This window comes from Plectrocnemia conspersa, unplaced genomic scaffold, assembly GCF_051122295.1.
Source record: "Plectrocnemia conspersa isolate PC_06_02 unplaced genomic scaffold, ASM5112229v1 ptg000012l, whole genome shotgun sequence".
Classification (NCBI taxonomy): Eukaryota; Metazoa; Arthropoda; class Insecta; order Trichoptera; family Polycentropodidae; genus Plectrocnemia; species Plectrocnemia conspersa.
In genome coordinates, this window is record NW_028277176.1 from 6,977,073 (window position 1) to 6,989,227 (window position 12,155).

The 12,155-nt window shown below is 27.3% G+C and overlaps 1 protein-coding gene across 12 annotated transcripts in view; it reads left to right on the forward strand.

The window, feature by feature from the left end:
* The window catches only part of Lmpt (four and a half LIM domains protein limpet), a 187,282-nt gene that overhangs the window by 171,862 nt on the left and 3,265 nt on the right, over positions 1-12,155 (forward strand). For all 12 annotated transcript variants that reach the window (XM_088201038.1, XM_088201033.1, XM_088201032.1 and 9 more), the window contains one exon: positions 11,611-11,780. In XM_088201038.1, the coding sequence (XP_088057164.1) occupies positions 11,611-11,780 (170 nt within the window). The remainder of the gene's footprint in view (positions 1-11,610; positions 11,781-12,155) is intronic.

The window sequence follows — 12,155 nt, forward strand, 5'->3', positions numbered from 1 at the left end:
CCCGAAACGCAATAGAATTAATCATAATTATATATTAAAAGTTTTTAATACAATATTAAAATATAGTATTGAGCTTAAAATTATCCACAAAATTATGTTCGGGGCATTTGGAATGCAATATATTAATTATTTTATAGAATTGATTATTTTCATATATTGAAAAAAATGTTTAAAATATCACTTGAAACTAATTATTAAAATATATAACCATATTGCATTTAAAATCTGTTAAATAATAGTATGGTATTAAAAATAATACCCAAAATACGGGATGGCGCGTTTAGAAGTAGCCCCGAAAGGCGATTTAATATTTATTTTAAAGAATTGATAATTGTTTTGTGAGACACTTTTTTGTAACAAATAGTTTAATGATAAAATATCAGTCTCAAAAATAATAATATTGGATCTAAGCTGATAAACAGAACATGGTCTAGCGCATTTAAAAGTAGCCCATAAACATATAGAATTAATAAAATAGTTTTTTAAATAGTTTAATAGCAAAAACATATATGAAACTTATTATCAAAATATAAAACCGTTTCAAATGTAGTATGATATTTTAAAGTATTCACAGAACATGTAATGGCGCATTTAAAAGAAGCCCTGTAACACAAAAATTAGTTTTTTGTGTAGAATATAATGATCAGGTTTTTGACATGAATCATAAATGCGAAATGCATTTAAAAATAGCCCCAAAGTAGTAATAATATTTTTTTCTAAGGATTATGTTGCTTAGAAAATAAAAATAAAAAAATCTGTAGAAAACAGACTATTTAAAAAAATGCTTGTTCTAAGCTTGTGCACTTAAAAATATCCCTGAAAAAAGTTGAATATGTTCTATAAATTTGATACTTATTGTCAAATACGATTTAGTTTGCTTAAAAGTATAGATGAAGTTCAAAGAATATTTTTTTCTTGTAGATTTTAAAATAAAATATAAAATTCCGTAAGACCTGACTATGAAAAATGTGTAGAAATTCTATAAAAACTTGCTTTTAACATACTACGTTAAATACGAGATTGTGCACTTAAAAGTAGCCCAGAAAAAAATTAAGTGAATCGTATGGTCAATGCTGATGGTCAAATGTACATTTGAAGTTGCCACAAAGTTTTAGTAACATTTTTTTAAAGAAAGATTATTATGCTTAGAAAATAAAATAAAAAATATGTAGAAAATAGACTAAAAAAATGCTTGTTTTAAACTTTTATAATATTGTGCACTTAAAAATATCTCTGAAAAAAGTTAAATATGTCTATCTCTGAAAAAAGTTAAAAAAGTCAAAACTTGAAATTCAAAGAATATATTTTTCTTATAGAATGTTAGGAATATTTAAATTAAAATAAAAAAATCAGTAGACCCTGACAATGAAAATTGAAATAAATATAATTATCTCTAAAACTGTCAGTTAAAATACTACGTTATTTAAAATACTACGTTTATTACGACATGGCGTACTTAAAAAAAGTCTTGAAATTCATATACCTAATATGTTTAATTATAGAAGCTTAGAAAATCAAAATAATTAAACTTTGATTTTCTAAACTTCTGCTTCAAACATACATACGTTAAAAATTGTGCTTTTAAAAATTTTTTACAAAAAAATGCTTCAAATTTTTAACATACGTTAAAAATTGTGCTTTTAAAGTAGCCCAAAAATCAAAAAATACACGTATTTATTTATTTTTTAGAAAAATTTAAATACTTAAAATTCAGTAAAAAAATACTGTTTTAAAAACGTTTGCTTTTGACTTAACTTTTGACATACAAAGTAAAAAACTAGATTATGCTTTGAAAAGTAGCTCTAAAAAATGGGGTAAACTAAATATAATTAATGCTGATAAGCTTCGAAATACATATATTTTTATCCTTATAAAATCGAAATTAATAAAATTCTGTAAGGAAAAGACTATTTAATAAATGTATCATTTAAAAGTAGTCCTGAAAAAGGCAGTAAATCATATAAAATCAATACTGAAACAGCAAATAAAAATAGTTTCAAAGCACACGTAATATTTTTTTTTGCCTAAAAAATTTAAATTAATAAAATATAGACTTACTACACAAAATTTAATATTCTCTATCTACTAAACATATGTAAAATTTTAATTAAGTTTATTACATTTTTTGTAATATTTAAAGCCTTAAGCATGTGTTATCAGATTAGATTAGATGATACACTTTTATATATCTACAATCCATCGATACCACATTGAGTTGAATTATCAACGATGATTCAATCTTTTATGAACGCAAAAGTCAAACAATAAAAGTATATTATTTTACAACTTCCATCGAATCGAAACCATGATGATTTCTGAGGCGTAACAAAAAGATGATGATCTCCTTGCGATATCCAGTTTTGAGTGACGTCACCTTTATTTTTTGCCCGTCGAATATATTTCGGTTACATAATGGTCACTTCAAGGTGTCATCCATCATGAGAGACACGTTCGTTGAAATAAGCCGGAACACTCGTTTTGAGGCTTTTGGATATATCACGGCTTTTCCTTTTTAGCCACAGCCATAAAGGGCCATGACATGACGCGACATCTGCTGCTCTAAGACACATTTAGCAATAAATCAAAATTATTGCACAAGATTCGAATGGACACTGCTCGAAATTATTGCATTCCGTCGACGCCTCCTAGTTTTGTGTGTACTTGATCAAAGAGACGAACTTTAAGACCCACGCCTTGCTAATGCTAATTTTCAATAATGCATTCAGTATTGTGGCTTTGCACGCTATTTTAGATAGGAAAAGTTTTTAAATTAAATTTTGTGAAGGAAGTGCATACATGAAATGCTTGAAAATTATTAAATTACTAGTCTAAATGAAATTCAGTCATTGCGAAAAATAACTTTGTTTGTGTCATATTATACGTATATATGTAATTAAGGCTTTTTGTGTTATGTAATGCGGTGGAACGGCGTTCCAGCACCTTTTTTTACGGTACTTTTGCTCTTTAAAAATCGATTGACAATCTACGTAACATTTTATTTCTTTATTTTTACGTAAATATGACGTCATTATTTTTATTTTCGTTGTTAGCCCCAAGTTTAAAAATGAAAGAAAATTTCGGTTATTTCTCAATCGCCGGTGCCACTTAAAAAATACCAAAACAATAACAGAAACGATGATAGAAAAAAGAAGCTATGAAAAGTATGGATGCAAAATATGGAAAGATAGGAACCTAAATTTTTTTAACAATATTACAATGTTCAATGAGTGAGAATCAAATAAAGAACATCTAAACCGAATTTTGACCAATAGGAGAGCGCAAAAAACAATTATCCCTTCTCAGAAGTCAAAAATTCACGTCAAAAGTAATAAAATCGTGTCGGCGCCGTCGCAGTGGGAACGCTCGGTAACGAGTTCTTAGTATATATTTTTAGCAATTTACAACTTAAATTTAAATATTATAATTCTCTGAAAAGTTGTCGGAACTCACTTCTTGTCAAGCGTCTTACAAAAAAAATATATTCTAATATCATTTACATTAAATTTAAAGCAGCTTTTCCTATGCCACAAAGCACATACAAAATTAAATCAAATTTATATAAAAGATAGAAGGGCGCAAAAACAAGTATCACTTCTCAGAAGTCAAAAATTCACGTCAAAAGCAATAAAATCGTGTCGGTGCCGTCGTAGTGGGAACGCTCGGTAACGAGCGTTCCCACTGCGACGGCGACGGCACGATTTTATTGCTTTTGACGTGAATTTTTGACTTCTGAGAAGTGATACTTGTTTTTGCGCCCTCCTATTGACCAAAATTCGGTTTGAATACACTCTGACCAATACTCTCATTATCGAGCGTTCGCACTGCGACGGCGCCGACACGATTATATTGCTTTTGACGTGAATTTTTGACTTCTGAGAAGTGATAATTGTTTTTGCGCCCTCCTATTAAGCAAAATTCAGTTTAAATATACTTTGACTCTCATAGCAATAAATTTTGAAATTAATAAATCTCTCATATAAATTTTGCTTAATATTTTATGCGCTTTGTGGCGTATGAAAATTTGTTTTAAATTTAATTTAAATGATATCTGAATATAATTTTATTTAGTAAAATGCTTGACAAGATGTTAGTTCCAGCATCTTTTTTGATTTAAAAAATCCCAGTATGTAATCATAGTTAATTTTTATCATGCAAAATGTATTCATGGTGTATGTGGTAAAAACCAATTAGATAGATCTATATTTCATCTCTCATTTATGAACAAAATGTTATCTATTAATTTAGTTAATCTACCGTTGATTTTTTTAAAGTTTGATGTTTATTTAATGATTATCAATAATGATTAATCTTTTAGTGACTTAATAATATAGAAATTAAAACATTCTATGTCAATATTTTGATCTTAAAATAAATCGATAAAGTTGCTTCTCTGTTTTATAAAAGTAATATATTTTGTCATGAATAAAAAATTAAAAAATACGAAATATAATCGACGTAAATTTTTTTTTTATTTAATATAAAGATGTTTTATATTTTTTTCTGATATTTTACGAACAATAATGCTACAATAAAACATTAAACACCGATAAAATATTATACTTTATGCTTTAATAATGATGTGTAATTGCATTAACTGTTATTTGTTACAAAAAATAATCTTTTTATGATTTCACATGAATCGTTATAGAAAAATGAAAAAAAAATAGAAGGCATACATTTCTAAAATAATTAGTGTATTTACCAATTGCTGTCATAGCAAATATATTACATTACAATTTATAGAAATGAGAGTTGTAGTTTTCAGAATGTAAATGAAAGCTCTTTTATTCTGTAGTTTCTTTATTGTGTAACATATTTAAAGAATTTTACAATAGTTGTATAATTTTTAAATCACTTAAGAATAAAAATGGTTTAGTTTATGTTTTTACTGTAAGCTCAAAAGATATCAGCATTTATCTTTTTTTTTGTTATACCTAATAAGAAATTCATCTTATTAAGGAATACATTTTATAAATTATTTATTTTAATAATATCTACAAGATATTTTTAATGAGAAATTCATGTCGCTTATATACATTTCATATATATCGTTTTTTTTTAATTGTCTCAATTAATTTTATACAAAATGGATCGTTTATCAACACTTTTTCTTAAAAAATATATTTTTTACAGTATTTTTATGCTTTGTTTTTAAAGTTGCTACAAAAAATTCATAGTTTTTAGATTTTTTCTATTGTATTATACCATAAAAAAATATATTGCTAACAAAAATTAATAAAATTATTTTGCTGCAATTTTTCACAAAAAAATTCTATTTGAATTTAAATCTACGATTATGATTTATAATATAAGCTTTAACTTTTAGAAGTAGATACTATAAATCATATTCTACTGTAACTAATCATAAAAATGTAAATCTCTCTTTCTACGTCTATAAATATTTATGTTTTAAATCAGATAAATAAATAGTATGCACCATATTCTATCGTAATTGCTATAAATATTATCAAAAACTATTTTTGATACATTGTCAGAACAAAAGTAAAATCAGTACATATTTTTACATATAAATCAAAAATTTTGTGCGATTAACTGGACCCTACGAGCCTTTTATCTTACTATTATTATTATAATATGACTTAATACTATTTATTAATACTAAAAATTACATAAATCCTTATTTTAAATACCGCAATATTAACTTTAAATTGTGTTTCTTTTTTAATTTAATTAAATAATTATTTCCTTAGCTTTTTTCTCTTTTTAATATATATATTTTTATTTAGTTGAAACTAAAGTGTATAGCGAATTATAATATGCAAGGTTATCCAGCCTTGAAAATCAAACGGAAATCACTCCATAATCGTAAACCTGCTACGTGATTAAACATCGATAGCTAAATTATAAACACTCTTTACCAAAACAGCTTTCACAGCAACGTTGCATATTTAGATGACGTCATCCTTAAGATGTCCACATTTTTATCCACAATCAACCGGCATTGATCTCATCGAATCCTTTCAAAAATCGCTTCCTAAAAAGGACACCTTCCATGAACCCTCCTCTTCTTCGCGGGGATATAGAGACGATCACGACTTCAACCTCACGTTTCCGAAGAACTTGAGACCTGGAGATGGATTCGATTTCGCGGCCAACATACCATAATAATTCATATGTGGTCCGACCATATAAGGATCCGAAGGCACGAGCGCGCATCGATCATGTTCGTATATTGATACACGCGTTCAACATTGACCCATATATTCGTAATATTTTGCTTATATGAATATATGCAAATCGACTTTTTATTATCTGCCTCTAATGGCGGTGTACTTCTTTTGAAGCAGTGTGCAAATTTGAGTCGTAAAGTTTTTTTATTTTATTTTCGGTCGATCGTAGGTGTTTTTGCATTATGTATTCGTGGTGTTAAATTGTCGTAATAAAATAATTTTATTAATGATGGTGCTCTAAAATTAGATCAGTAGTGCTCCTTTTTTTAAATTGTTAGATTAGGTAATTCTGGTCGTTGGTTTAAATTGGATAATTCAGACGCGCCTTTGCAAAAAATATTTTATTCAAGAAGCAGTGTATGATAATGATATTAATTTATAAAATCTAGCTCAAATCTTTTTTATTTATTTAGATTTTTAAAACCATCAGTGATTAAATAATTAATTAAAATATCTTAAAAACAACTTTGTTGATGTTTGTAATTGCAAATAAAATTGAAAATTGTATTAAAACAATTTTTAAAACTCACATTTTTAATACTATATATTAATAAAAAAAACTGTAAGGATATTTATATAAGCGATTAAAAGATGAGTGTGTAGATAAAAAATATTATTGTTTTTATTAAATTTGTAAGTCCAAAAATCAGATTATTAGATTTTTTACTATCGAATTATAGTCCAAAGTCTGTAAAAGAAACTTAGTAATCTGATTTTTAGAATGGAAAATTTAATAAAATAGTAGTTAGCTTTATAAACATTTTTAAATTACTGTCACTCATTATATGTTTTTCGAGTCTTTTTTAATATTTTTATATTGTATTAAATATTTTTTTCAAATAAATGTGTATTTTAATTGCACAATATAACAAGCATATTGCCTAAAAGATAGGATTCGTGCATTTAAATTTATTTTATACGGTACACAAATATTTACCAAAAAAATACACGCTGATTTCAAATTTCTCGTTTTAGATATCTAAGCATATTTGTTTTGACAAAGTTTTCAAAAATCAAGTTTATTTACATTTTTATGATTTATTATGATAGATTTAGATACATAGCATATGTTTCATTAATTTATAGTATATGTTTGCGATTTAATAAATATTTATTGATTTTAAAAAAAAAATAATGAGTAAAATTGTTGGTATGCAAATTCTTACAAATCACTTTTTTATTACAATATTTTAGGTATTTTCATAAATAATTTATCTATCGTTTTATAGTTTTATACCAAAAAGTATTAGCATCAGAATAATTATTTAAACTTTCATCACTCTACAATTTAATGTAGTTATTTACTACATTTTAACTACGTTTTCATTTTAATACGCCACTATTACTCCACGTATCTATATAAGCTCATGGCAGCATAATTGCAATATTGAATCGTTATTTTTCACACGATCGACTCTTATGGTTATGCTACTACGATGGACAGATGGTGTCGATTTCGCCTATCGACAAGACACAAATCAAGATTAAAAATATATACGTGGTAAATGCGTTTGTATATATATAATCACGATTATTTCTTAATCTTCGTGAATTAAATTGGAGGGCTATTTTTGGGAAAGCAAAATTGCCTTTGCACGTGTATCGTCATGAAAGTGAAGTTGAAAAACCGGTGAACCCACGCCGTCTGCTTAAGATTGTTTTGCTTGTGTTGTACTGATACTGTGGCATCTTTTCAAGTGTAAAAATCTGCAATTGTATTAAAATAAATATTGCATAGGCGTTTCAAGAATTTAGTTATTCAAGTTGCAGTAAAAATAAATGTAAATAATATTTTCCATTGCTTTGGAGCAGTTATGACATAATTTATTTTATTAAAAAATGACGCACTGTACATAAATATTAGCTATCAACTTTAATAATGATTTGTATTGATCTTGTATCGTAATGCTTACTTTTCGTTATCAATGATGTTATTATAAATTAATTTTTAATAGATTTTTTTTCTATATTACAATAAACGATACGCTTAAAAATGTTAATGCATAAATTATGCGAATGATTCATACTGCAACATTAATGAATAATTCATCAGCAATTTCGATAAATAAATGTTTAAGTATATGACCGTCGCTTTATATGAAAATATCGATTAGACTCGTTGCGTAATCCGTTTATAGATGATGCGAAGACACAAAACACAAATATTAAAATTAAAAAGAAAACTACATACATTCTTCATAGACCATTCAAAAGCGACTGTCTAATGAAATCCGAAAGAAAAGCTTCAGTTTCTCTGTAAGCTTTACGGAACCGCGTCACGCGAGCTTTCGAAACGTGGAAACTTTACGCATTTGCCAAATTCTTCTTGCGTGTTTTAACATTAAACGCTTTTTAATTACAGTGAAGATAAAGTCCTAGTTTAACAATGAAACGACAGAAAGCCAAAAAATAGTTTAATTTTCAATAAAAAAATATATATAATGTATGCCCCGCAAAAATCGAACTTGGCCCCATTTTTTACTTTTAAATTTTGCAATGACCGCACAGACCCACGCCTGTGTATTATATTTATGACTTAATTCGTTTATTGCTTAGTAATGATAGAGTCCTTATTGAGATAGGAAAATTCGTAGTAAACTATTTGCGGTTAAGTTACCTTTGATTTTACCATTGGATAATAATTCAAATAAAAAAATAAATAATGATAATTCATCTGAGATTGATGTGTTCATGTAACATGTTAAATATCAACTGCTTTTAATGAGAAGATGGAGTGCATTTTGCAATTTGACAGCATAAACACCATGTGATTAAATATGCAATTTTATAATATATTATATGTACATATGTGTAGAAGTTTAACCATATGGTATAAGCAAAAAATTAAGTTGCAATATATAAATTAAAATTAAACTTCGTGTCAATATTGCGCTGCAATAATAATAACATTTATTTATATTTATACAATAATTGTTAAATAAAAGTACATATACTTAGTTAGTCGCTACAGAATTTTAAAGGTTTTTCAGTTTATTTTACTTTTTAATGTTAATATTCGTTGACATTGAAACTAGCACATCGTGTGTTTATTATCAGTAATTATTACTAAAGATGCGGGTAATTTTTAAATGCGTTTATATGATTGTATATGGCTATATATAAATTCGCCACTCCTTTTTTATCTTATGTGTGTATTTTAATCATTTTTTTTAAACTCTCCTATAAATGGTAGTTGAAGAATATAGCGTAAAAATTACATAACATGAGTTAATCGGTTTCCTGTTTTGTCTTTTAGATGTGAAATAATCGATTTGAGATTTTTTTGCAGTTTTGATGTTATTGTTTTCACAATTGTTTCTACAAAAACATCTAAAAAAATGCAAAAGTGGAAATTTATGGCAGTAAAATCTAATTAATTACATTAGTTTATATCAATATTTTGATTGTGTAAAAATCATTATATTTGCATTGGAAATTTTATATAAATTATATTATAGCTAATGATTAAATTAATAAATTTAATAATTATATTACAAAACGTACGAAACACGACGACGGACATTGAAAATAAAAAAATGCATAAGTGGAAATTTATGGCAGTAAGATCTAATTAATTACATTAGTTTATATCAATATTTTGATTTTGTAAAAATCATTATATTTGCATTGGAAATTTTATATAAATTTTATATTAGCCAATGATTAAATTAATAAATTTAATAATTATATTACAAAACGTACGAAACACGACGACGGACATTGATCTCTAATTGGTTCTTACCGGTTTTTTATTTAGTTTGATTCTAAATGTTTATCAATTATGAGTTACACTAATAAAGAAGCAAGGTTTTTATCACAAATCGCGAGATCATGACAAAAATCCGGCTTACCAGATCTTAGTTGCGGCAACTCTGTACTTAAAATGGCCGTGTCAATATGAGTTTCCTACAAAGGAGAGACTGCTAATAAAATCCATCACCAATGCAAACAAAATTTTGTAGATCTAAAACAAAAATAAGCGATGATCATGTTTTATATGCATTGAACAACCTATAAACTTTCTATTTAAAATTAAGATGTATAAAGACTGAGTATTTTTTTATAAAAATATAATGGTTTAATTAGAAAGTTTTAATGTATCATGGATTAAAGACCGGAATCAATGTTTTTTTGCAATGAATAAATTATGAAAAACCATCTGTTGTCACTGATGAATTCATTAGAAAAGCTTAGGTTAGCGTTTAACGGTCGATGAACTTTATGAATTATGCCAAGACGTGTCTAGATATATTCTTAATGAAATGGTTTTGATAAAGAGAGCATATGAATTCAGAAACTTGTGCAAACTCAACGCAAAAAAATGCTTTTAAAATATCTCTGCGCGCGTTGGGTGCTGAAAAAGAGCAACCGCCTTCTTTAGCTCGTCTATGATAAAAAAAATCGACGTTCTATAATATAGAATGAATTTGAGATTAATTTCGAATCTAAATTATTTAATTCTTTATAAATATTTTCCTGAGCTCTACATCTTTACTTTATAAATATCCCTCGTATATAGATATAACAATTTTGTATCGATTCGGTTATAAAAAACACGATTTTTTACCTTTCGCTTCAGCCACAATAAATCAAAATATACAAACCATAGTAAAATCGTTCGCTCGGGCATAAGTTCGTCGTTTTTATACGTCAGCGATTCTGGTGAATGGAATCGAATTGAGCTTATAGCCTGAAACGACGATGATAACAATCCATTATTATGGCAATAAATTAGTAGTAAACATCGATCGGCAACAAAATTTTGCAGTCTTCTCGGGGTTAAGGCTGCGTCCTGAGATCGTTCGCTTGTCGCGTGACTCGAAAGCATATTAGAGCCGACTATAGTATTCCAAAACTCCAATGCCAAGTAGCTGAAAAAAAATCTACAGCCAAAACTCCGTTCATTGTTGTACCAGGTTATGTCCTTTTTTATGCGAAATCAATTCTCCGCTTGTGCATTCGTGTCAAAACATTCTGTGAAACACATAAAACAATCTTTTTTTAATAATGCGCAATATATTTAACTATCGCTATCGCCTATTGAATAATCACAGTGGGCTTTATTTTAAAATATTATTTATTTTGTGACGTAGTGAAAATCAGTTATCTATAATTATTAAATTATTCAAGGTGTCATTCTAAAAATTCATTCGAAAAGTTCAAGTAAAACGTTCTCTTAATAAGCGTTTAACGATATGAACAATATCCGAAAGATTGGGCCGTCGGAAGAACTAACTGCAAGCATTGGGTTCCAAAAAAACAAATGTCTTCTATGCCATATGGATTAAAAGAACTTTTTTCCTAATATTTACTATCAATATATAATTGAATTATTAATTATAATTTCACATATACTTGTATTTAGATACATATATTAAAATAATAATAATTAATTTTGTTTATTTATTTTTGTCATCAGGTACCAAGAAGATGGAATACAAGACGCGTCAATGGCACGAGAAGTGCTTCTGCTGCGTCGTCTGCAAAACTCCGATCGGAACCAAGAGCTTCATCCCGCGTGAACAGGAGATCTACTGTGCTGGATGCTACGAAGAGAAGTTTGCTACTCGCTGTGTCAAGTGCAACAAGGTAATTCAATATTCTTGAAGCTATCTCGAATGTTTTACATTGTAAAATATATCTAAGCTACTACTGTCTTGGATGACTCAAAGACAAATTATTATTATTATTATTATTATCACAAAGAAATAAGTTCTTAATTAATATTTATTCAATACTTTTTACTTGACAATGATTCATATTTTTTATATGAGCTTATACAAACAATATCAGTTAATTCAAACAAAGGCAAGTGATCCGCTTTAACGCATTTCTTCACGGGACAGCTTCCACCCAAGTGGACCATAATTTTATATTAGCACTCGAATCAGGCCTTTAAGTTCCTTACCCAATGTTAATCGCATGCCTTTTAAAAGCGAACAAATCAATGAGCAGCATGCCAGA